Source organism: Embiotoca jacksoni, unplaced genomic scaffold, assembly GCF_022577435.1.
Source record: "Embiotoca jacksoni isolate LCO1_2020_lvr unplaced genomic scaffold, fEmbJac1.0.p SCAF_3, whole genome shotgun sequence".
In the NCBI taxonomy this organism is placed as follows: Eukaryota; Metazoa; Chordata; class Actinopteri; family Embiotocidae; genus Embiotoca; species Embiotoca jacksoni.
Window position 1 is genome coordinate 18,088,175 of NW_027185381.1, and position 26,822 is coordinate 18,114,996.

General features: G+C 40.9%; 2 protein-coding genes across 3 annotated transcripts; both read right to left on the minus strand.

Moving 5' to 3' along the window:
- Window positions 1–458: 458 nt before the first annotated feature.
- Window positions 459–22,817, minus strand: polr3b (polymerase (RNA) III (DNA directed) polypeptide B). Its single transcript, XM_069163217.1, has 28 exons — window positions 22,678–22,817; window positions 22,278–22,310; window positions 21,652–21,708; window positions 21,503–21,567; window positions 21,325–21,400; window positions 20,692–20,792; window positions 20,521–20,612; window positions 20,258–20,375; window positions 19,543–19,651; window positions 18,557–18,679; window positions 15,893–16,009; window positions 15,657–15,791; window positions 14,316–14,477; window positions 13,474–13,674; window positions 12,357–12,519; window positions 10,096–10,249; window positions 9,784–9,858; window positions 9,221–9,319; window positions 8,956–9,083; window positions 7,598–7,807; window positions 7,289–7,447; window positions 6,663–6,780; window positions 6,316–6,458; window positions 3,836–3,939; window positions 2,436–2,602; window positions 1,516–1,629; window positions 1,181–1,354; window positions 459–834 (listed from the first exon to the last, which is right to left on the minus strand). Exons 1-28 carry the CDS (start codon window positions 22,747–22,749, stop codon window positions 705–707), a joined length of 3,399 nt encoding a protein of 1,132 aa, XP_069019318.1. The 5' UTR covers window positions 22,750–22,817; the 3' UTR covers window positions 459–704.
- A 389-nt stretch (window positions 22,818–23,206) lies between these two features.
- Window positions 23,207–26,316, minus strand: endouc (endonuclease, polyU-specific C). 2 transcript variants are annotated; one of them, XM_069162364.1, is made up of 8 exons: window positions 26,216–26,316; window positions 25,998–26,051; window positions 25,804–25,903; window positions 25,613–25,724; window positions 25,385–25,506; window positions 24,315–24,427; window positions 23,997–24,147; window positions 23,207–23,881 (listed from the first exon to the last, which is right to left on the minus strand). In XM_069162364.1, exons 1-8 carry the CDS (start codon window positions 26,224–26,226, stop codon window positions 23,606–23,608), a joined length of 939 nt encoding a protein of 312 aa, XP_069018465.1. In that variant the 5' UTR covers window positions 26,227–26,316; the 3' UTR covers window positions 23,207–23,605. The 2 variants fall into 2 exon arrangements, with proteins under 2 accessions (XP_069018465.1, XP_069018464.1); XM_069162363.1 differs by having other exon boundaries at window positions 25,998–26,078; window positions 26,216–26,241.
- Between the last annotated feature and the right edge of the window lie 506 nt (window positions 26,317–26,822).

Genomic DNA, 26,822 nt, shown 5'->3' on the forward strand with positions numbered 1-26,822 from the left:
CACCCAGCTATATTTGTAATGATTACCTTGATCACATTTCAGCTTTATTAGACAGTAGAGAAGCAGACAGAAGATGTAGAGGAACAAGGAGCTGGAATCGAACCAGGAACTTTGCATCTTAAACGTGAGGCCACCTGGCTGTCAAAAGGTCAGGTGAGGAAAGCAAGTTTCAGGTCTCTTCTTTGTAAACCAGCAGCTGCCACAAGATTATATAATAATCTAAATTGGGATTAAATCAAGAAAGGAAAGGAAAGGAAAGGAAAGGAAAGGAAAGGAAAGGAAAGGAAAGGAAAGGAAAGGAAAGGAAAGGAAAGGAAAGGAAAGGAAAGCACAGTTCATGGGCTGCTGGTATTTTCCTCATGTTATCATTAAGGCTTGATCAAATACTTTGATTTGGGAGTGTCTATTTTAATATTTGTAATTAGGTTAAAAGTAATTAAATTGTACAAGACAGCAGCTGACTGCGAAATAATTGTTTTGTGTTTATTATGTATACAAACAGAGCATCAGGGTGAGAAAATATCAACATAAATGACAAACAGGAAAAATACCTTTGAAACTTCCCATTGTGTGAAAACAGTCCTGTTTCTCTCTGTTCACTCAAAGCTTGAACATCTTTAATAAATTAAATGCTTTCCAGACTTTTGAAGTTCCTCTGACTCTAAACCTTTCACTCACATAGAGCGTCTCTGTCCCTGCCCTGCTCAATCGTTGTAGCGCGACAGTTTGAGTCGGGGGATGATGTTCATGGACTGCAGCTCCTGGAACAGCAGCTTGCAGGCATACGGGATACGCAGGGAGGAAACGTGACAGGACGACTTGCAGTAGTGACACCTGAAGGACAGAAACGGACACAAACCAGAGGATTACTGACTTTATAGGTCACGCAGCCACCCCCCTGCTTTTTAGAGTTGATTTCATCACTTTGTTTTAAACAGCGAGGAGTCAAGGTGGAAGATTGCTACCCGTTAACAATTACATTATTTAAATAATTCACTTTCTAAAGTTTGTAGTTCTTTCTGTACTTATTAATGCACACTGGATGGCGTGAGTGGACATCCATCATTCCAGGTGTGCTTCTTGAAACCTACGGTAACTCGCGTCATTTTAGCCGTTACATTCGCGCCCAGGTAAAACTGATCAGCAAAAGAAACACCTTCACATCTGTTGTTCAACTTACCAACCAGAGTATCCCAACAGGCCGCACTGTCCACACACATCCACCTCGAAGGCGTCACTGGAGATCATCAGGCGCTCCAGCAGCAACATGCTCGCTCCGTAGCCGATCAGACAGTCGCGCTCCATCTCGCCCAGACGCAGGCCTCCGTCTCTGGAGCGGCCCTCTGTGGGCTGCCTGTCAGCGGGAGAGGTGGATTATCGTCACTCTGCCTAAAAGTTTAAATTGTCTGACTCTGTGACGAACTGAATACTGATGGACCTTTTCGGAAAATTCTAAAAACTCGTCACCAGCAGCAGCCTCATATCCCCGGAGAGTAGAGAGACCACTGACTTTACCTGGTGAGAACGGCTCTGGGGCCTCGAGCTCTGGCGTGCATCTTGTCAAGAACCATGTGCTTCAGCTTCTGATAATACACCGGTCCAAAGTAGATATAAGCCTCCAGTGGTTCTCTGAGGAAAATACAGCAGTCAAACCTTCATGACACATCCATAAATATCTTACACTGCAATACAGAATATTTGAAGTAGGTTACAAATCAGCAAAATAAAATCTGTTATTTATCATATAAAATAAGACAATAATATGAGGGTTGGGATCATTTCTTGATGAACAATTGTGGGCTTTTTTGACTATTGGAGCAACAATTAAAAATTCCTCCATTAATCAAAGCGCATTATTGTCTGCTGTAAACGCAGGTGAGGGCAGGAGCTGCTTTAAAAACACTTGATGCTGAAAACATCATGATGACGATGTTGCATTCAGGTGTCTCCGAGACGTTCAATATCCTACATTTAACATTTGGCAGCACGGATGATTTGCTTTACCAAACTCTGTCAAAATAACAACAGGGCTGGAATTGAAATGTATTGCATCAAACAAGCCGTTCGGAAAGAAAAGGAAACAGTCATGTAAGAGTGTCCAAGCAAAACTCATGCATGTTTACATATGTGTAGCGTGGACAGCCACATACACAGACATGGGCATTGTGAAACTTTCATAAAAATCAAAAACATCAACCAACAATAAAAGTATGGCATAACTCCAATGTGTGTCCAATATGTGGGATATTATATTATATACGCTCTTTCTTCTGTCTTCACACGCTGGTTTTCTTAATGTGGACAGATAAATAAAAACTGCCACTGATAAAAATCAAAACAAAAACAAGAAATATGAATTGCTTTGGAAATGCTGACCAGTAATGCGTCGTGTTAGCGATTTCTGGTTACTGAGATAAACATGATGTTTTAATTACCCGGTGATTCCTGAGGTGACGTAGTCTTTGCCCTGGTAGTTGTATCCGTAACGAATGAGGTCCTCACACACATCCTTCACCTTGCTGCCTCCGAAGGCCGTACCATAGTGAAACCGTCCGTCCAGGACTCCCGCCTTCCCAGCCAGCAATTCGATCAACTTTCCCACCTGATGAAGTCCAGAAAAACAACGACAGTTCTGTTAATAACACAAATCTTTTTGTGATTTACATCCTCTCCTGACACCGAATGTTGATGTTGTGGGTGAGATTAGATTACATGTGTACCCCTTGGGGTTGGGGAGGGCCGTCTAAGGATGACTGATTTCAACAATTCCACTGAGGTCGCACCCACAGGACCCCTGACCCCATCACATAAAAGGAAACACCTACTCTCATATCACTCTCAGGCCACATAAACATCCTCCCGAGCCAAACATTTCTCAGTCTTTTCCATGGCAACCACAGCTAGCAAACACAGTGGCACTGACAACTTCAGCAGTAAAGATCATTCAGGTTTTTACAGTGCAAGGCACAAAAAGCAGCCAGAAACGGGGCCAAGTCTCATGTCATTCACATTCAGCACCATCCTCCAGTTCAGATGTACTGGGCTTGTTTGATAAAACTTCCACACTCTGCTACAGGCGGTGGCTTCGCTGGCAGCCGTCTCCGCAGCAACAAATATCTGTTTGTGAACAGTGAGATTGCTGCTTAACGCCGTCAATGGACGTGTGCTCTGGAAGCCAATGATAACCCAAAGAGAAGAGGAGCAGTGATAATGAGGGTTTTGTCTCAGAAGAGCCGACACAAACTTATGAAGAGCGACAGTCAACACAGTGACGGAGGTGATTCAGACTGAAGTCACAGCCAAAAATCACAAATAACAACCGAGTTCAGGTCCTGGATAAGCTGTCAAATTACCACCTTTTCACCAACACAAAAGTTAATTTAACCTCCCCGATAAATGTTACACAGAAAATTAAGAGCTGAAATGATTAGTCAGTCGATTAATTAATTAATAGTAAAAAGGTCATATGCAACTATTTTGATAATTTTTTAATCATTTAAGTCACTGCTAAAGTGAAAATGCAGCTGCTCAATTGTGATGTCTTGATAAATGAGAGTAAAGTGCATTTTGCACTGTTAAAGAAAACAAGACATTTAAAGAGATTTTTTTTTTTTTTTTAGCCCAAACATTTAATCAACTCATTGAGACAATAATCAACTGATTAACTAATAATAACAAAAAATCAGGAGGTGCAGCCCTAAACTGAATGTGACACTTTATTCTCTCGGGACTTGTTATGGACATTAAATAAAATGATTTACTGTGGAAATAATTTGCCGATTAATCTGAAATCATGTTGCAAAATATGTTTTTCTGCAGTTGTGAGGAGTTGTACCGTCATTCTGGAGGGATATCCGTGAGGGTTCATGATGATATCTGGACAGATGCCTGTGTCACAGAACGGCATGTCCTCCTGTGGGACGATGAGGCCACAAACACCTGAAACACACAGAAAAAAACATATTGAGGGGAAAGAGCAGAAAGAATCGGTCGTCCACAGCAGGACAACTGTGCTTCCATGGAAGTTTGAGATGATGCATGATTGGCATTTTATATAAATTTCTCTTCATTTTTTTTTATCTTATCAATCAAGCAAAAGAAAATTAATAGACAAAAAAAGCAGTTGAATAATTAAAATTTGTCAGTTTTCTTTGCAAACATTTCTGCTTCTTATACGAGAGGATTTGAAGTCGTTCTAATTTTTCCATCACTGTACATTGAATTTTGGACAAAACTTTGAAGACATCACTTTAGGCTCTTAGAGCTTGTTTTCATTATCTTCTATGCACCACATATTGTATCTAAAAAAAACAGTCACAAGATTAAGATGAATAAAAAAAGTTATGTGCATCTCTTTATCTAACTGACCACAGCTGACTAAAACATGAGAAAACCTCTAGTAAAACAGCTTTGTTGTGTGTGTTTGTGCTGCGAGGCTGTGTGGCCCACTGGCAAAGCATGACATTTCCATACTCATGTGGACAGACAGGGTCCTCTTTTGACTCGCATGATGATGGGGGACAAGCACCCCGGTAGCCAGGAGTTTAAGTGTGAGTGCAAATGTTTGCTGAGGGGCCGAAGCACTTTTCACTGGCCAGGGTAAACAGATTGTAGACCCATTTGCAAATGAAAAAAAAAAGAGAAAGAGGAGTGAAGAGAAGGAGAGCAGGAAGTGGAGAAAGGTGCTTAGCTGGACAGGGCGAGCAGGATTACACACCCATGACTTTCAGCTCAACTCAGAGGAAGTGGAGGGGATCAACTGGAGAGGAGAAATTGAATCAGTGCACGTGGGAAAAATTCAGTATTAGCCGACCAGTCAGCAACACACAGCACACAGTTGACTGCTGATGCCTTACAGGATGTTGCAACAGGATGTTGACTGGGAACAAGTGCGGCGATTTACTGGAAAGCCTTCCAACAGCAGGAAGAAGGTGAAAAGAAAAGAGAAAAGGCGAGTAAGGCAGGGCCAGAAGAAAATAAAAAAAGAGACCAAAGGCAAAAAGAAAAAAGGTCGACTATAAGGGTAAAAGTCGGGAGGAAGAGGAATGAGAGGAGGAGGAAAGAAGTGGAAAATGGAGAAGTTCACCAGAAAGAATAGAGAGAGAGAGAGAGAGAGAGAGAGAGAGAGAGAGAGAGAGAGAGAGAGAGAGAGAGAGAGAGAGAAAGAGAGAGAGAGAGAGAGAGAGAGAGAGAGACACTAGTTCTAACAGCAGACATCCTCGGTGTTGTTTGTTTTGTGTGAAAGTGAATGATAAAAGAGGCATGAAATTCACAGAGAAAGGCAAGACAACAGCAAGGGTCCAGAGCCCTCCATCACAGCTCATACAGCTCCACACTGGCGGCTTGCACAATAGGTCCCTACTACTGACAACCCCCCCATCTCCACAGCTGTGTGTGTGTGTGTGTGTGTGTGTGTGTGTCTGTGTGTCCGGTAAATAATTAACTTATTCTGCTCTGCTGACCAGGACTTATGAGACTAGTCATGAGTAGCTGGGAGAGCTATCACTTCAGCCAAAATCACTTCTAATTAAATAATTACACATGCATATATGTTGATTAAGTATTCTTTTCAGGGTTCTTTTTAAAATGTCTGACGGGCAAGAAAATTTGGTTATTTCTACAAAGACAAACCCACTTGGGGGGAAAATGCAGGATTTTAAAGCTTCTCTTAGATCTTTAAAAGCAGCTGTGAAGACCTTGACGTAACTGCAGAGGGCTCTGATTAAAAACTAGCCGTTCATCAGCTGCACATCTGGGCGTCTCCGGCCAGATCTCCTCCAGCTAACCCCACGGCGACCCCTCTCTCTTCGTCACTATCTGAGACAGAAGACATTGTCCCATCCTGAGCTGACCGCCCAGTGCCCACCGTGTTAATGAAGAGAGTAAATTATGCATGGCGCCAGTTAGCTTTTTGATTAAAACATCATACAAGCCCTCTATAGGGGAGGTGCTGCAAAACAATGGGGGTTGTAAACACTTTTTCCCCAGTAGCAGCAGAATACTGCTGGGGTGTAATAAATTTGCATAGTCTGGCACAGGACAAAGAGCCAATTAATTGAAAAGAGCTCTTGAAAGATGAGGACAGGGGGGCAGTGACAGAGCAACAGCCACTGGGACTTGACTCAACAAATGCTCCGGCACAGAGACGACCAAACATTTTCTGCTTTTTTTTGTCCAGTCATTTACAATCTGTTGCAACAGGTTGAAATTTGGCCTTAAAGTGCTCAATATCAATGCAACCCTTTGTATTCTCCCTGCAGGTTTGAGCTCAATATGCAGCTCTTGTCTCAGAGAGAAGGCCGTGTGACTGCGCACCTTTCTGCCCGTGTCGACTGCTGAATTTGTCTCCGATCTCTGGCCTCCTGGTCTGCCTGAGGAGGATCTTGATGAGGAAAGCATCTTCAGCGTTGGACGAGATCATGACTTTCTCGATGTACGAGTCGGTCGAGCCCTTGTAGCTGTAAGAAAAAAAAAGTATATCCAATGTGATTTGCAGAATTTAGTAGTATTGAAAGTATAGAGTCCCGTGTTTTTTTTTTTTGTTCCTTCCTACATATATCATCTGAACAAATGGGCCAACGGCGAGGTGACACCACAAACCGAGGTCACCATGAACCTGTTGCAGTGGGTGGGTGTGGCGTTGGGAGCTCAAGTGCACTCACCTGATGGGCACATCTCTGTACTGTGGCTGGCCTGGCTGGGTACTGCCCTCCAGTGGTGTCTGGGTGACGGTTGGCATAGATTTGTTTACCAACACTTGCTTGTTCTCCACTCTCTCGCCTGAGTCGCACAAGATACATCAAACAGTGTGAGACTGGCCCGAATACACACTCTAAAGTTCATCAAGTGCTTTTATACATGTGTTACTGTGACTTTTTGCCATTTTTATTTGTATTTTTCTATAATGAAGCAAGTCTAGGTTCTCTATAAATACTGTAAAAGTTTCAAAATGCTCAGTCTATGGAGAATTGCACACAGATTATATTCAGCTACTGTGCTGTTTGGGCCTGCCTAATTTTGTGATGTCACAAACTCATGCTCATGTCATATGTCTGCCTTCAGCATTGTCCAACCTTTAATGAGGATATGTGTATTTCATTTACTCGTAGAGTGTGCATGTCAACAAAGATCATTTCTGTATCCCTTTTGTTTAACAGAAAATCACATTAAACAAGTAAACATCATTTCATGAGGCCTTGAATACCTGTAAAACTGGGTTACACTGCATTACAGTATGCTGAGGAGCAGCAAAGCATGCTGGGTCTCCTCCAGTCCTGCTGGTACTCACCAGGGGAGCAGATGCCATCGGCATCCAGGATGCTGTGCCTCCAGATGGGTTTTCTTGTGGTGGCATCCAGCATGGGCCCCATCACCTTGTCAAAGGTCTGATTTGTGTAACGCCGTAGTGTGCACTTGGCATTTTTGTAGACAAGGCATCGCCCAAAACCTGGAGGGAAACATATTTAGATTACATTCGATTTTCTGTCTGCTGCCTGAACTGTCTGTTGATACGCTAATATGTTGTTGTATGAAACAAGTAAAAACAGAAATCTTTTAAAGCAGAGACCAACAGTATTTTGAGACGACCCGCTCTCACCTCTGTCAAGTGAGGCTTTGTTGAGGACCAGAGCGTCCTCAATGTCGTAGCCGCTGTAGCTCATCACGGCCACGGTGGCGTTCTGACCAGCCGGCAGTTTCTCAAAGTCAATCAGCTCGATGGTTTTTGTTTTGACCATCGGCTTCTGAGGATACGCCAGCAGATACATCAGCGTGTCAATCCGGTTCCTCTGGTTGTAGCCGATAGTACCTGGAGAGATGAGACATGAAGAGTAGCTCAATAAGACTCCTGGAGTATTTAAAAACTTACTCTGTAAGTCATTGTTTAAAAATGGAGATTTTTTTTCTTTATGTGTGTAATATTATTTTTATGTTCTGGTGTTTAGAATTAGAACTGTCAATAAATACATTTTTAGAGGATTACAGGTGTTAAATCCTCTTGTTAGGCGGGCCTGTCTCAAAGTGGTGCCGTGGAGGAACGGGGGGGCGTTATGGCATAAAGCCCGACCTCCCTGGACACCTTGACATTTGTCAGATGCTATTACTTCACAATCAGGCTACAAGCGCAGAGTGTGTGATAATAGGGCCGGGCCGCACAACCAGATTTGCACATGTATAGGGATGTCCACACAAAACAGACAAGGCAGAGGATATTGTGCCAAATATAGTTCCAGTCTGTGTTTTTGTAAAGATTGGGGGAGGGGAGGAAGGGATGGATGGAGGTAAAGCGGGGCGGGCGGGCGGGGGGGGGGGGACCGCAGCTCTTACGAATGTTAGCAGGGCCGTTTGGGGAAGTTTTGGTTACCAAGGAGCTTCGGGTGCACACTCTGTGGTCTTTTGCAGCTGAGCACACTGACCCCCTGAGCACAGCCAGAGCAGGCACAATGAATTGCTAATGACACTCTGGGTGACTGGCAGGGAAAGGGCCTCCGCACACACGGCACAATAGAGAACCTACGCAAGCGCCCCATGTTTGACACACACACACACACACACACACACACACACACACACACACACACACACACACACACACACACAAGGCAAACACTCAATCACGCGTACAAATGTATTCTGACAAGAAGTAGTGCAGGAGCAGAGTTTTTGGGGGAGACGAACCAGCAGGCTGCTTGTATCTTTACCGTTTGTTATTCAAATGTACTTTTTGTATGATTTTAACTTGTGCAAATATAACTTTAAACTCTGAACCGGCAAATTTAGAAGGCTTAAAAACTGTGCTCACAAAAGATTATTTTACTGTATGTGTGTAAGTGTGTGTGTGTGTGTGTATGGATAAAGCCTTGAAGCTGTGAGGAGGATGTTTGAGAAAGGATTTGAGATGTTCATAGTTTAATGACCTGCCTGCTCACTGAAGCTACCTTCTCAGCTGAGTCTTACCCATGGCCTGCTTGCCCATAGCGCACTGGTATGTGTTCCTGGGCGACTGGTTGTGGTGGGGGTAGGGAATGAGGCCGGCGCACACCCCGAGTAGCGTGAATGGCTCGATCTCCAAGTGTGTTGTGTCTCTAGAGAAATAAAAAAAAAAAAAAAAAAAAAAAAAAAACAAGAGCGGCAGAAAAAACAGTGTGCGGATTAACATGAAGCAGGAGGATCTTTTCCCATTTTTTTTTTTTTAATGTCAGCTGCATCACGTGGCACTCACTTGTTAATCATGTGTTCATAAAGGGCGATCTGACAGTCATTCTCCTCGTTGACATCCAGATACTCCACCAGGCCTTCGTGCAGGAAATCCTCAAAGGTTCTGGAGTAAAGCGTGTTTTCAGAGATAATAAAATTAGCCGTTTAGGAAGTCCTTAAGTCAGGTCTGATCGCTCTAAAAGACTTATTTTGAGTTTGATTTCAGGCAATGGTAAGAATGTTATATAAGGACCTGAATATGAATGCATTATATCAGGACCTGAACATTTTACCCAGATCTCTGGTGTGGGACAAAAGAAATGACTCACCCAAGAAAAATAAGAATTAAATGAATGTCATAATCTTTTGTCCTCAAATAAATGAATTGTTTTGTGTTGGGAAATGGTATAAATTATCTTTTCTTTGTTTGGGGGGGGGGGGGCGGGGGGAGGGGGGGGGGGTTGGATTTTCTTTTTGGTTATCTCTAGGCATGAAAATAAAGGCATAAATGTATAAATTAAACTGAAAACTTGTAACAAATGTTCTCAATAACTGTCTCAACAAATGATTCTCATGACTCGGCTTTACCTGTAGCCCTGAGACATATCTTCAATGTGTTTGTTTTTCACCATCGGCACTCCCCTCTTCACTATGATGTACGGTCTGCAGGGGAAAAACAACGCAGAAGAAAGTTTTAACAACAAAGTTAACAACATTAAACCACCGAGGGACTTCACTGCTTTTCTTTATTATTAAAACATAACGACAAGTCAAAGTCGACTGAATTTTGCTGTTCTGAAATGAATAATATAATACAAGAATACCATGGTTTATACTCCATTTGTTGCGTATCAGAAATATTTATTCATCATATTTTTTGGTCATGCTAAACTTTCCCACCTGCAGAGACGTCCTCCATCAGACGAGATGTAGACACAGCGGTCGGTCAAGTTGGTGGAAATGGACACAAACTCGTTGATGAAACCTGCCCTGCGCATCAGTCTGAAAGTGTTGATCAGCTTATGATGGTCTCGAATTACACCGAGGATGTTGCCTGTGGAGGTAATACAGACGTGACTAGACGGACGGATATAAAGCTAAAGCTTTCATTAATAACACGATTGACATAGAAGATTGATGTGTTTATCTGAGCACTCTTTGACTCTGTAGTTAACAGTTTAAATCACTTAATCACTGATTTCTGGGTATTCACTGGTGCGATTTTTGATAGGGACCCAACAAATATTGTTAATTTCTTTGTTTATTCTAATCATTTTGAAATGCAGCAAGAACTTATTTTTTTTTTCATATTCAATTAATTTGCCAGTTCTCTTCTAAAATATAAGAGAATTGTGAAACATTGCAATGTCCTAGAGCTCCATGTGACACATGCAATCTATTTATTTTGTCCGACTGGCAACCTGAACCAGAAACATAATCTGTTTACTATCGTGTGAGACGAGGAATAGCGGCAAATTTTAACAATCTGAGAATCTGAAACGGGAAATTTGTGGCGTGGGGAATGAGTCATCAACTCAAATGATTAATTAACACTCAAAGTTGCAGGTAATTTTCAAATTGTGACTGTAAGGGTTTAATCCTACACCCGGTATAAAGCAGCATCACGGGTAACGCAGTGACGCCGTCAACATTTTCTCATCCAACGCCCACATTGTTTGAATAGCAAATGTATCATCTGAGCACCCGCATGCATGTTGGTCTTAAAATGACGTGTGGTCAGATGCGTTGTTGGCGCATTGTTTTAAGGGGGGCAGTATTAAGATGGTAAACTGTACCTATGTAGACAGGTGAACAACACGTGTACACTCATTTGTTACACACACAGAAACATGCAACACCTCATAAATATGCAAAAGATTGAAAGTAAAAGGATTACAATGTGAAAGATTATTATTGTGTACATCGCACTGCTGAGAAGATTGGTTCCCTCGACAGAAAAGTGTTTTTTTTCCTCAACTTAGAAATATATTATACTATAATATAAATCTACAGGCGCACCTGGCATTTAAAGGGAATGGGAGATGACACCGACACTCTTTATTTCATGTTACACCCAAAACACACCTGTGGTTACTCAGGGCACAACGTACCACCCTTTGAACCATGCGCATTACTTTGCACTCAGATTATTCGCTTTTGAAGTAGCAAAAATGGATTTGTAAACCCCCTAAATGCACCAAGCGCTTAAGAGCATGCACATGGATTAGGGCTGGGTAATACATGGATATTATAGCAATATTATTACAGGAGACTAGGTAACGTCAGATATTTTTGATATAGTAAAATTGTGAAATGACATAAGTGTGGTCTTTTCCTTGTTTTAAAGGCTGCATTACGGTAAAGTGATGTCATTTTCTAAGTTTAGTAGACAATTCCAGATCTTGTTATTTACCTTTATCTACTTCGTCCTTATTTCCACATTACTGATGTTTATCATAAATCTCATTGCATATATATATGTATATTTTTGTAAAAGCACCAACAGTCATATTGATATTGAGGTATTTGGTTGAACGTAAAAACATTCACGAACTTAAAATGGAAAGTAAGGGTGAAACAGGCAGTTTGGACATACGGCAGTGTACTCTGAACCTCTGACGACGGGAAAAAGCAGAGCTCAAACTGCCTGCAGGGGTTTGTTCATATCAAGTCTGACAGACAAATGAGTGGAGAACAGAGGAGACACTGTGCTCTGCCTCTGTGTGAGGGCACATTTGCACTGAACACACTCTGAAGGGCTTTGACACCTGCTGCTACCAACTAATTAAATAGTATGGCAGCTAATATAATTTGACAGTTATCAGTGGCGAGACAAACATATACAGTAATTAAGGGGCCAAGTTTTGACTCAAGAATAATACCTAGTGCTGCCGTGAAATTAATGACTTATCAGCTTCACTGCAAAATACAAAATTAGCTTCTGTAAACTAAACAGAGTATTTTTCCCTTCATGTTCATAAGCAATGCATTTAAAACAGGGAGGATTAGACTTTCTTTTCAAGTGATCTAATGCAACAGCATCCAGTGTTAATTCTCTCTGTCTATTTATTTTTTTATATATATGTATGTATGTATATATATATATATATATATATATATGTATATAGTTGTTAGGCTCTACTGGTGCGCAGCAGTTTTACCATTGAGGAAGACGAGGAAGACGCTCGGGTAGGAGAGCTCCTCCCCACACAGCAGGTTGACGTCTTCTACCCCGAGGTTGAAGGCCAGTTTGATGATCGGTCCGTCCTCCATGTCGGTGGTGATGTGAGTCATCAGAGCCAAGTTCTTCACAAGACCACAGGCCTACAAATCCACATATTTAATACGATATTACCCATGTGGAAAGACACAAAAATACAGAAACACAAGTCTTTCTGAAAACCACAACACATTTACAGCAAAGGACATTTTCAGTGGTACCAGTCCTCCACAACAAGAGCTAAAACGTGAGGCTCTGTACAGACTCCTTGTTGCCTTGTGAAACCACTGAGCCTCAAAATCAGACAGCCAGACATATGAAACATATGTCACATACTGAAGCAACCAATCCCTTCAACTTGAGCCTAGAGCTTCAGCCAACTGAATAATTTGAGACGACAATCTGCTCCGAAACCTACACTTATTATCACAGTATATTAGTCTTTCTGTGTACACGCATCCCACATGCTTGAGCGCTTTAGGTCCTGCTCCATGAATATAATTTTGACATTTCAGATATTCAACATTTAGAGCCGTTTGCTTTCACACAGGATGTGTTCTTCTTCGTGTAACTTCCAGACTAACACGCTGTGTTCCGAATGACGTACTTGTGTACTAACATCCCTATTTTGAGAGCATCAGTGCATTCACACTGTCAAGTACAGAAACATGTAGTGCGCTACAAGTACCTGGGAGATGCACTTAAAACGGTACAAAAAAGAGGTGTGTAACATTGGACACTTTTCAGCTGAAACACCTCTCCATTTTGGCTACTTAGAGGAAGGGGGGGGGGGGGGGGGGAGAGCAAGCTCCCGCTGTTCCTGAACACCACAAAAAAGTCTTTATTTTTCTTTACTGCTGCTGCTGGACAAAAGCCATCAGTATGTTTACCGAGTGTGTTAAACAGAGGGCACGAACACATTCATTTCTGGGTAAATTAATTAAAGCCACACAACAAAGAGTCCTAACATGCAAGAGCACTATTCGTTAGTGTACTACGGGAGATATGTCATTTGGAACACAGGTGGTCAGGTGTGGCTGCTGCTGCAGCTCACTCACCTCTCCCTCAGGGGTGTCGGATGGACACAGCATGCCCCACTGCGACGGCTGCAGGGAGCGCGGCCCGCTGACCTTCCTGGTCTTTTCAAACTGGGAGGAGATCCTGGTCATCATGCCCAGAGCCGAAATAAAGGAAAGACGGGACAGGACCTGGGTGACACCCTGACGGTCCATCTTGAATCTCTTCAAAGACCAGTTGCCCTGTCGACAGAAAACAGCAAGTGAACACTTATGAATACACAATGGCTTCAAGCTTTATTTCTTACCATCTTTCTGAACTATTTCATGCCGGCGGATACATTTTATGACTAAAAAGAAAAACTGACCTCCAAAATTTAAGATTATTACAAAATAATTGGGTTTAAAACAACCTTTCAACATTGTTTTATTTGAGGGGTATTCAAGATCAAATCACAGCATTTATGTCTATACGTTAATTAAGTGTGTGGGTTCATTTATGAACCTGGGAACATACAAATTGATAGAAAACAAACTCATGGTGCACCTACTGAGATATTCCCAAAGCTTTCGTGAATAGAAGTTGAGAGCCCTGGGTATAACCAAGTAAGTAAATCTAGACGTTTGAATTGAATTGAATTTTAAAATCACAGGACACCTTTATATGTTAGATAGATGTAAAAAGTTTAAAAGTTTATGTTTGTGAAAGTATCTGCTAAATGAAAATATCTAAAGACTTGTGTGTCCCTTTCGACATGATCCACAGAGACAGTGCTAAAGGAAAGGTTCTTCAGAAAGCCAGCTGTTTGTAAGCATATAGATACAAAACAGTGCTGCATCCTTTCTATTCAATTGCTTCTTTATACGTATGGTCTCTGACTCACTGTGGATATGGCATTGACCATGCCATTGGTGATCTGATCCTGCCGCATGTGTTTGACCACGTCAAACTGAGCTGCTCTCTGTTTGGGGATGATCTGGTCCGCAATTTTCTTCAGTTCAGAGTTAAACTTCTTAAACAGATCTTCGAACAGCAGAGACAGGAGCTAGAAAAGACAGAAAGACAGAGAGACAGGAATAACTTTTTAGATATTATTCACCTGTCAGGTCTCCAAACTAGATGTTGGATAAGAACAAAGATCAGTCGTCATTGTATCTTCACACAGTCTGACTCTCAGCTCTCCTGGCACGCTGCATGTGTTCATGTCTCTAATCAGCGCCGAGGTGAGTTTACCGTCAGATTTAATAACCAGGTGTGCCGGCTTACAAATGTGCCTGACCTGGCCTTCGTCCCAAGTCCCTCTCCTCCTCCACCAAGCCTACAGGAGGCAAACTCTCTCACAACCCCCACCCACCCTATGCATTAGCATACATCAAAACAAACAGGCAGCGCGGCTTGAAATTAATAAAGAAATTAAGCTTCCGTTGCGCAGCTAGGCCAATTAGTTGAATGTCAGGGAACCATAATTGGAGAGTGAGGAGATTGCTGGCGTTGTTAGTGTGTAAGCCCCCTATTGAAAGAGGGCTCTGTGCCCTCCCCCTCCCATCTTCTACTCCTTATACAGAGCAGGTTGGGGGGGAAATTAAAGGCCTTAAGACAGCAGTAATTACATTATCAGAGCCGGGCCTGCGGATTAGCTCAATCGCTCCAGTCAAGGCAGGATTTCTATTGTCACGGTACAGAAAAATCCCCATGCTTCCACAGCCTCGGGATTTTGGTGCCACTGCATATCTCTAGCTCGACAAAGCCAGGCTGAAATACAGGGAGAGGGGAGGGGGGCAAAACAAAACAGGGAAAAACAAAGCTGAGGGAAAATAATGAGTATTATTAAAAGAAGGTGGCAGGAACAAAGATGCAGGTGAGAGATCAGGGCTGGAGCCACCGCTGTCCTCTGGTGCAGTGCTGTGATCCATTCGCAGTGAACGTTAATGGAATATTTATGGGCATATATGATTAATAAGCATCAATCATGTTTTGTTTTGTAGTGGCTCTATGAGTAAAGAAAAGGCAGTAAAACACCTTTCAGTGAATGAAGTTAATGACCGACCAGTTCAATAGAGTGCCTTTAATGTTATAACTGAACTTTAGCTCATTTACAGTCTCCTGCTGACAAATGAACACAGCCAACATATTGAGTCCTGTGATATAAACCATAACAACTCACTGAATGAAGGATTAAATAAAATACATGCAGTAAATTAAACCACATGGAGGACAAATTTACCTGTCCAGCCAACTCAAGACGTTTGTTGCCATAGTAATCTCTGTCGTCCACCTTGTTGTCCCCTTGAGCCAGGATCACCCTCCGAACCATCACAGCCAGGTAGATACATTTCGCACGAAAGTTAAACTCTTTGACCTGCAGAAAAATCATGAAATTATCATTTCTTTTGTGGAGCAATCTGAAAATGTATGAGTTATTATAATGAGTATAATCCAACATCTGGTCTGTTTACATACAGGCACATGTGTGAGGATAAGTGATGCCAACAGCTCTCTGGCTTCCTCCATCTTGGTCTTCTTGGGGCCTCCCCACATGCGCTGTCTCCGCACTTTATTCCCAAGATACCTCAGAGCCTGAAAACACAAAGCAGCAGATACAGCAGAGGTCAAGAAACACAAACCAGCAGAGCAGAGTCTCGTCTGAAACTTCCAAAAGGACCCCTTAATGTGTAAATTCTGATTTTCATTTCTTCTTTTATTATATAAGTCAGGCCTTGTGCCATATAAATACTGTGAAAGTGTCTAAATTCTCAGTACATGAAGAAAAATTTTGTCCGTATCCAGCAACTGTGATGTTTGGACTTCTGTAACTTTGTGATGTCACAAACTCACCCTCATGTCACATATCCACCCTGGGCATAGCCCACTGCCCAACCTTTGTTTTTCTTTGACACCCAACAGAATAAAAGTAACGAGCAGAGAGAAGGAAAAGGATCACAACAAAGGTCCTTGAATCAAATCAGAAACATTGGATCTCAGACCTCTCAGACACGAGAATGCTTCGCAACTTCAAAGAGCTTTCAAAAATCGATGCAACAGACAAAGTTAAGTTGCATTTCAAAAGATACAGGGGTTCGATAACCCGTTACGGTCAACAGTCATTATATCAGACGACTGCTGCATTATGCGATAGATGCTAATGTTGAGTAAAATGATGCGTTGAATTTTCTAGAGAAAGAACAGAGAAAACACGCGCATCAAACTCGTGGTAAGACGAGTGAAAAACAAAGGGCATAATGCACACATCAGCGTGCGTGCACACCCACAGCCAGCCACACACCCACACCTGAGTCGGTGTTCAGCTGGAGTCCTCTACAGTGCTATAGGAAAGGTCAAAGGTTAATGAGGCTGAGACTTTCTCCAGGACCACCCACCTTGCCCTCCACAGGGCATGAAATACATAAAAATATACACACATAAATAGCTTGAAAGGCAGCCGTGTAAAAAAAAAACAACAACAACGACAATCATGTCTAATGAATGTCTAATTCAGCGAAATAAAAATGATTGAAATGAAAATAAATGATTTGATGAAATCACCTGTCATTAGATTTTGGTGTCTAAGCATACATCACAAAAAAAAAAAAATGACAGTCAAATTTGGTTTCGGCAGATTACTTATCATAATCTGATAACAATGTTTCTTAAGCCTTATCTGCCTTTAATTATATAGATTTAGGCCTCATTGTGCACAATACAATGACCCAATGAATACCATGAAAAGACATCATGGAGGCTGGCTGACGAGCTGCCGCGACCGGTTGCTAGGAAGCAAATATGGCCTCATCAATGCATCAGTGGTTCCTCTAACAACATAATCTTTATGAAAAACAAATTGGCCGATTGCATTCATCTGTAGATGTCAAAGAAAACACGTGGGCCTCCTGAATAACTCGTGGAAAGCATTACTTAACTGTCTGGTAAGACAAAACCTGAGTCATCTGATCACAGAGAGACAAAGAAAATACCTTCTGTCAACGGACAGCAGCCGCTTGTTTCTGTGTCGCAACAACAACATCCTGCTCTTTAGACCAAGTTAATGATCACACATTATGCCGACTGGTAACTCACCACTGAAATATATGGACTTCCAGCACTATACTCTTATCTTGTTATCATTAACACATTTCTGTATTCCAAATTAATTATTCTCAACAAGCAGTGACATAAAAGGAAACTAAATTAATGATTGACTGTTTTACACAACGGAGGAAGGGTAATTGTTTTGAACATCAGTTTGGTCATTCTATACATGATCTGGAATACATTATCCACATTATGATATTTGTGGTCGCTGAGGTTTAGAAGATAAGATGGCGGCTGTCATGTCATTTAAATATGGTGGTGGGTAGTTTAGCTTAGCACAAAGACTAGAAACAGGTGGAAACAGAAACTAAATCTACCTGCTGACATCTTTCAAGCTCACTGTTTGACATGTTACATCCGGCTTGGTAAATGTGTACAAAAAAAAAATAAAAATAGCGAAAACAACAAGGTGTGTTTTTGTTTTTTTTTACTTAGTCTTGCTGTCACTGACAGGTTGCCTGGCAACCAGCTGTGACTCCAATTAGTGAGCTTTGGAGGTGCAAGCAGACAGATCTTTTTATAGCAGGATAGAGACAGGATAGCTGTTTCCAGCTGCTCGCTGAGTGGTAACATACTGGATCTTACATTTTTCATAATGCAACAGATATTGTGTCTATTTATTAGCCCCTTCCCGCCTGACACAAACATCCATCAGACTCCCCGGTGACATTTTGTACCACAGAGGTTCTGTTAAAAGTCTCAAGTTCAGGCTGACTAAACCTCGACAGAATCAGAGATATTTTCTCAGGCATTAAAAGCTTCCTCTTCATTTGTTTGTGATTACATTTTTTTTTTTGTTATAGTGAACTGAATATATCACATGACAGTTGGTGGTCGTGTTTTTTTTCTTCTGGACTTGTTTTTGGATAAGGGCCGAAAGCTTTTGTTCCAATGACGACATTACATGCAGATTGTCTTTAAAGCTCCCGCTTGACGCTGAGCGGGACACCCTGAGGCGAGTAAAGTGACCTTTATGTTTGTAATAATATTTCCACCACATCGCCCAGCTCTTGCAGGCATTGACCACCGAGGTACCTGAGTCTGTGTGAAGATCTGGGCTTTCTGGCACTCCTCCAGGCTCGGGGCGAAGCTGGCCATGACGTGCTCCTCCGTACCGATCATCTGCACTATCTCCTGGTCACTCTCTACACCCATACCCTGTGTGGATTACATGTAAACAGTCTGTGATGGGAACTGAGAAGAGAGATGCAGGGGGGAGGGGGGGGGGGAATGTGGGCACCAATTTAAAATAAAACTCTTATATTTTCAACCTGTGTGACCAGACAATGACCTCGCGATGCAAAACAGAGCACACACAGAAGACATTTTGAAACTGGAACAGGAGCTGAGATGAGGAGACATAAGGAAGTGAAGTGTGTTTACAGGGAGGGAGAGGTGAACTGGGAGTCACAAGGTTGTCTGACATTTGCTTATGGAAATGTGAAGCTGTGGGAACCGATCTGTGTGTCCCACAATGGATCCGAGGTTGTTTCTGCGGCCTCTGCCAAACACGGGCAGAGCCGGGGAAGAAGTCACCCAGGATATACAAGCGCAGAGCAAACAAAACCGAGCATGCAAACTGTGTCAAACTGTGGATAATGACACTTCACGCTCATGAGGTAACATGTTTGGAGAGATTTGCCATCAAGAGGGAAAAGGAGTTCATGAAACCAGCTGTCCAGCTGACATTTTCATTAAAACAAAGGGTAACACATGAAATTACATTTGATGAACAACTACTCAAACTTATGACTTATAGCTATTCACTAACTTGTATCAAAACCTCCCCATACATACGTGTATCATTCACGTCTTCAGACTATTCAGAGCTGAAGTAACAACATAGAAAAATACAGACTTAAAGATGAAATATTACCGAATCATTAAAACTTACTTTGGAAACAAGCAGGTCTTTACTTCAAAAACAACTTCATCTAAACTCATCTATCTGTGTTGTAGCACCTCCTACTGGACACACAGAGACACTCATCTACGTCAGTGCTCTGCAAAAACTCTTCTACCTTGAATATGATGGCAATGGGAGCGTCCTCTGACAGCGTGTTGTGTCTCAGGTAGAAGCGGCCTTGTTTAACAATCATATTAGTTCTGCTTTTCTTCTCGTGAGTAGAGCTGAAACAAAATGGAAAGAACATGAACATGAAAAGTTTTGTATGAACACAGTAACAGTGAAACTTTTAGGAGAAAAATCTGTCTTTCCTGCTATTGAAACAACATATTCAGGGTGACTCTCTTCCCTTTGTCAGCCTTCTCTCAGATTTTGTGTTTTAACGCTACTGAAATGTAGTTAAAGGTGTCCAAACAAAAAAAAGACCTTCACAAAAGCAGAAGCTTCTTTTCCCAGCAGGACTTACTGATGCCACGTAGCTGTGAAGTTCGGTGAACGTTAATCCCTCCGCTATCTTGAATGCGTATTTGCCCACAGCGCATATAGTCTACTTAATGGTTGTAGAAAAGCTGCTGTGTTTTGTTTGATTCTTGTCAAAGTCTGCAGCAAAGTCTTTTTAAACTTTTTGTGATCTTCTGAATTTGAAAAGGACAAAAAAAATAAATAAAATAGAAATAAAGCAAAACTAAATGTCTTGTTTGCCATGGCTTGAGACTCTTCAACTATCTGCTGTCTACAAATCAATAAAGCTACACTTAGTTTGATAAGAATGGCTTTTATAAACTGTCACTGAACCGCTTCACTGGTTAGGGGAGATGCTGTTACAGTACCTGGTAACTGAGGCTCCAACTGCACCCTTCCTGTCCTGCTCCACAATGATTCGATTCTTGGACAGCTGCTCTTGGATCAGAATGACTTTCTCCTGACCTTTTACGATAAAATAACCCCCTGTGTATAAAAAAAAAGAAAAAAAAGACATGATACAATTAGACTGTAGAACGATTGGCACTAAATACATTTTCTACTGAATTACAATGTTATATTAGATCATGTATTTGATCAGTTTTAAGATGACTGTATTATGATTATGTACCTGGATCCAGAGGACATTCATTGAGTTTTGCAAACTCCAAGGGTGTTTTTCCTGTGAGAACACAGTTCGAGCTGCGCAGCATGATCGGCATCCTGACAAAAACAAAGTTTAATATATTAATAACAAAAACAAATAGAACTGTTGATTATATTGTGTAGTTATACAAGTTACCTTCCAATTGGAAGTGCATTGCGAATGATTCTCTGACTGCCTCGGGTGTACTCTATGTCCACTGTGATGGGTGCTGAGTAAGTCATGTCTCTGAGACGACACTGTGGACACAAACAGGGGTTATGAGCGACAGAGTATCATATTCTTACATGTGGACCTATAAAGCTGTTTTAATAGACGGGCATTGGACTCTTAGCAGTATCACATCATCTTAACTGGTGGCAATATTGTAGGTTTAAATATTTCGCAAAGAAAATGACCAAATATTGAGGCGAAGACCAGTGGTTAGTTTAAATATTAATTCCTTAGTGTATTAGCTATTTGATTAATCAATGTGGCACATAATCCATTTTTTTACCGAAAGAATATACAAAAAATAAGCAGTCCCTTAAGTCCCTAAACTAAATGAGATGTCTTTACATTTCATTCAATGTCTGATTAACTGTTCAAAACACATAAATATGTATTGAAAGCTGAAAACAGCAATATTTGACGCTTACTTAATAATTAATATTGTTTCCAATTAACTTTGTCAGCTGACTACTTCAACCAAGTACTCAGCTGTTTAAATAGTCCGTTTTCCACTAACAATATTGTGTTATCATTCTTTTTTGCCCAACAGACTAAGCTCACCTCATGAGGAGAGACTGGTCTCGTAACATTGAAGCTTTCTTCGACGTCTGGCATGCCAACGTAGATATTGAGATATCTGGAAGAAAAACATTTCCGTTATTTAAACTCAAATCTGAATCTAGAAGCCGCTGCCTCTCCATCGGGAGCGTTAAGATAAGTGACGGTTGATCTGACTTACTTCAGGTACCACATCGGATCGGCATCACTTGTGATTTTCTCATTTGCTTTCATAATTTTCTTTATCTGGAAAACAAGACATGAAGACTGAAATTAAAATGTTGCTGAAACAGCTGTGACACACACAGTCATGTCTGGTTAGTGTTTTACCTCCACATTGATGAAATAGTTGAATGAGTCGATGTGCTGCTTTACTAGACCTTTCACCTGCAAAACACACAATAACTGTGTCAATAACTGAAGGACAAGTGAAAGTGATATGCATGGATAAATAAACTGAACAGTGCAGTATGTGATGTATAAGTGAGCGTTGAAATGATTAATCAATAAATCTATTATCAACAGAAAATGCAACAAATTAGCCACAAAAAAAACACACTTTCCTTAATAGGGTTATTTTATCCAATTTAACAAAATGCACATACCAAATTGCATAATGGAATAGCAATGTAAGATCACTTTTCTATAAATTTAGTAAAAAGTTTGGGATACACAACTGTTGTGTTCAGTTTGGGCTGCAAATAAATATTTGTATTATTGATGCATCTGTTGGTTATGTTCTTGATTAATCAATAAGCAGTTTGGATTTAAAATGTCAGAAAATAGTAAAAAAATAAAAGAAATATTGTCCTGTGTTTCCCAAAGCCCCATGTACAGCTTAAAATGTCGTGTTTTGTCCTCACAAATATTCCACCACCAAAGGATATTCGCATTAATATCATGATACTCTAGTCTAATTAATAATCAACTATTTGTTGCAGCTCGTGTTCTGTTACCTTGAGGAAGGCTGGCAACAATTTCCATTTTTCCTGTTGAAAAGAGAGACAGAAAAAAAATAAACAACACATCAGATTTGACTTAAGTCTGCTCTTAAAGTCAATGAGGGCTATTTACTTCACACATTTTATTCTGCAGCTGTAATTTAAGTGCAAATGCCTCCAAGCTGCAGCCTGACTGCTGCTCGAAGTAAATACATATATCAAAGTGACTATTTCCCCTCCATTAATAACACTTGAAACGCAAAATATATATATATATATAATGCATTAGCTGTATCTTTGGTACACCTCCACACTATGTCCCAGGTTGTTGTTTCGGTGTGCCGGTAGCCAACACCACGGTAGCTTCTCTGTACTCGTGGTGCGAAACTTTCCGTCCTTATTTCGTCAAACTCACCGCCACCGTGTTGACAGGAGCCGCCAGCTCCATAGGAGTCATGTCACCAAACTCTCCTCCCAAGACTTCCATGGTTAACTCTGCTGTTCAACAGCAAACACGTAAAACTCAGATGATACTGCCAATGTTGATATGCGGCGTCGGGAAGTGCATGCGACGTGCGCTCCTTCCGTGTTCCATTCTAAAATGTCCGTGCGGCCGGAACGAAAGAAAGAGTTCCGCCTTCACTAAATTTGTGGTGCAGAAAATGTAACGAAAACAGTAACTGTGGTAACTTAATCTGACTAACAGTTATCGGGTTAAGAGGCATGTCTGGTTAGTCACATCAGTAAAAACACACCCATAAACTCATAAACACACAGAGGTGGCAAGGAGGGATTATGATTTTGAAGTATGGTGAGAAGAATGTATACTTCAACTCTACCTATACTTTATATCATATCGTATTTATTGTATATTACTAATAATCAATAAAGGGACAGATTAACTAACTGCAACATAGAAATAAATACATGGCACAAATTTCAAATATTTTCCCAGTCTCAGTTTAATTTGTCCAGGTTCAGACATCAACAATTTTCATTTATATTTTTATAATTGATCATGTAGTATAACATAAAGTAATTAGATATTTCATCAATGTGTTAATGTCACTTTTACCTTTGGGAAGAGTTGAGTATTTCTTCCACATCCTCACAACTCAACACATTACATCACCATAAGAAAGTGTTTTCATTGTATATTGAAGGTTATAAAAAGTCATATTATGCCAAAAAAAAAAATTTGCAAAGAAAACACCAAATATTTGACGTAAATCTTTTATGTAAATATTCAGTGTTACCTTAACAATGAAACTACATATTTTAAAATAAATTTGTGAATCACTTCATATCAGAGGTGAATAGAGTGACAAATCCGAGCCTCCACATCAGTGTGAGTGCTGCCTGACATGTCTGTTGTTGCTGCTGATCAGTTTAGGGTACGCTGTCCCCAGGGAGCGTCCATGTCTGATGACCACCAGCTCCATCTGACACTGGTCGATGTTGACCAGCACCGTGGTGCTTCTGTCTGTGTTCATGAGGAAGACGATGGTGAAGAGGGCCATCTCAAACTCGGGGCTGGTCCCGATGAAAGCACTGCCAACAGGCTTGACCAGACCATGCCAGCTGAACTGGAGATTCAGAACATGGTCGTCTTGATCAGGCTGCAGACAGAAACATGTGGGCGTTAATTCAGTACAATAAAACAATAAAAAAAAAAGGGTTGTGTTGTCACAGGAACAAATGCATCTCTTTTGTTTGATTAACTATTATACTTACTAAGTCATTCTGTCTGGCCTTGTAACCTTTGTAGTCCAAGTGATGGTTTTTTTCTTGCAGGTAGAACTGGATCCAGTTGTGAAAACCGATGATTTCTGTTCCAGATTTTGTCTCTCCAACAAAGACATGTTCAAATCCACACGAGTCCAAGCTTTGGATGTTTTAGTTCAGAAATATCACACAGAAAAAGAAAATATTACCTCAAAACAGTTATATAATGTCTAACACAGTTGTGGTAATCCCCAGACTGCTTTCTGTGCACACACTGATTTAATGATAAATTTCACAAGTAGACACGGTAATATTTTGACATCTCACCCTGTGTTTCTCTGCCTGTGGTAGAATTGGAACCAGATTAAGTTGAGCTGATTCTTAAACAGCCTCAGGTTAATGTTGGACTTTCCTTTGCTCACCAGGTACTTATGAGCCCGCTGTGGAGAAATCACATTCATGACATTCATAAATTCAAACCTGACTCTGTGTCCTCTCTCACAGTATAAAACAGATCAAATCAACCAGATGAGAAAAGACAGCTCAGGAAATTGTTCTAGTACAATTTTTTTTTTAAAAAAAGAACATTTTTAACTGTATTGTTCTTTGTTGATAGGTGAAAACTCTGAGTTTTCCATCTTCCAAGAAATATATTTACTAAAAGCAGCACTTTCCACTTATGTTTTCAGACCGGATTAACCGTCCATCTTTATAAATCTGCAGCAATATACTGAGACCAAACTCACTGTAAATAAAACACGACTCATTTGTAAATGTAGTATTTGCACAATTCCCCTTAGAAATATCTCCACCCCGTCTTTCTTTTTTAAATCATACTTTATGTATATTTAGTCTCTGTTTATTATGCCTGCACCATTGTCAGTCTATGTGTGTATGAGACAAATTATTAAATCAAAACATGATGAATTTTAAAAATGTTCCAGAGTTACATTTTGTTACTAAACACTTGGTGGGAGAACCTGCAATATATTTGATCAAGCTTGATTAGCGGTGAGAACCGAACACTAAAATGTGTAACTGTCCTGTAGGAAAGAAGAGCTGAAACTGTTATCAACTACACAAATCAGGTCCATCTGACAAACAGGCTTTTATTCCAAACACAGCAAGTACTGCATGTCCACATTTTTCCACTGTTCCTCTTTGGGGAGTTTGCTGAAGCCAGCGCAGCATTCCACAGCTGCACACAGATGTTGTTGTTTTTCTCCCTCTGACATCATGAAGTAATGTTTTTAGTGCAGTACAGCAGGAAGAGACAATGCCTTATTTTCTTACTCTGAGAAGCCTAAAACATCCGGGCATACAACAAACATGTGCCAGCAATAGAAATTACAAACTGAACTGGTAAAATTCAGTTAGTAACTAGTTGTTACATATACCTTCATGACTTCTGTCTCTAAGACAGCATCCAGGAAGAGATTAATCTCTGTCCGCTCCTCTGTTGTGATTTGTTCTGTCACGCCTGTGGACCGCTCATAGTTGTCCAAGAGTCTCGTGAGGACTGCAAGCACAGAGACCTCATTTATTACAGTGAAGTCTGCAAAACAACCTTAATATTTAGGCTCAAAAGTGTGGAACTCTTTTCCATCTGTTTCAGATACACTTACGGGAGAAAGTTGTTGTGTTCCTCAGTTTGTTTTCATCAACGTTGGAGAAAAGAGGCAGTGAAGCGCGATCTTGCACAACATGGCTGCCTTGGCTTACAAAGTTTGCTCGACCCTAGACGATTCAAACACAGAATAAACTTTTGTAAAAGTCAGGAAGATAAGTGTTGTCTGAGTAAGAAAATGTGCCATACCTGAACAGAGACGGTGTAGTCTATCCCCGGCTGCATGCGATTCACATCCAGCCTCCACAGCTCATTGAAAATATTGGTCAGTTCCTGATTTATCACTAGTCTGTTATGGGAAGAGTCAGGCCGATGAAATACAGCAATCTGACAAATACTGACACAAATGCAGGAAACATAATGATAATTTAATGCCACAGTACCTTGATGCATTCAGTCCATTGAGAAACACGGCAAGGAGCAGAAATTCACACAACCTGCATATTACACAATTTACATATTTTCTATAAACACATTAAAAAGAGAAAAAAACAGCCTAGTTATTCTGACCTTTAGTCTACTAACATTAAAAAATGTCTTTAAATTACAACAATGAAATCCATTTTCAGTTTGTTGTCTGCCCAAATATAAAAATACACACCTTGCAGCCATGATACCGGTTGAAACCTCCACTTCTTCAGCTCAGACTACAGTAGAGTACTCACTCTTATCTTTGGCTAAAGTTCCAGTCTCCACCCAGCACTTAATATCCTGCAGGGGTTGGACGGGCAAATCTTGACATGTAAAGAACTCTTTTGGTGCCCACGTTTAGCCACCAGGGGGCGCTTTGTTTCAGGATGCAGTTTGTTGCCATGGTTTTGCATGCAACTTTGCAAAAGCAGTGAGCACAACTTTAAATGCATGTTACTTCATGTTTTCTGATTGTTTTAAACGGTTGTTTTTACTTTTTAACAGCCAACAAGGGTTTGTAAAACAATAGTCATGTCTCACTGAAATGTGTCTGTTGCTGGATCATTGCAAAAAAAACTTAGGACTTCATTATCATTACCCCCTTACATGCAAGGTAGCCTGTGCAAATTAAAGGTGAACTCTAGATCTGTGGATAAACAACAATTGTCTGTGACCTAGACTGGCAGGATATTATACATTTTTGTGTTTTTCTCAAATTTGAAACCTTCTGTGCCTCAAAATTCATCAATATAGTGGAGAAAAACTGTAAAACAGAGGTGTCATTCAGTTGCATGGAA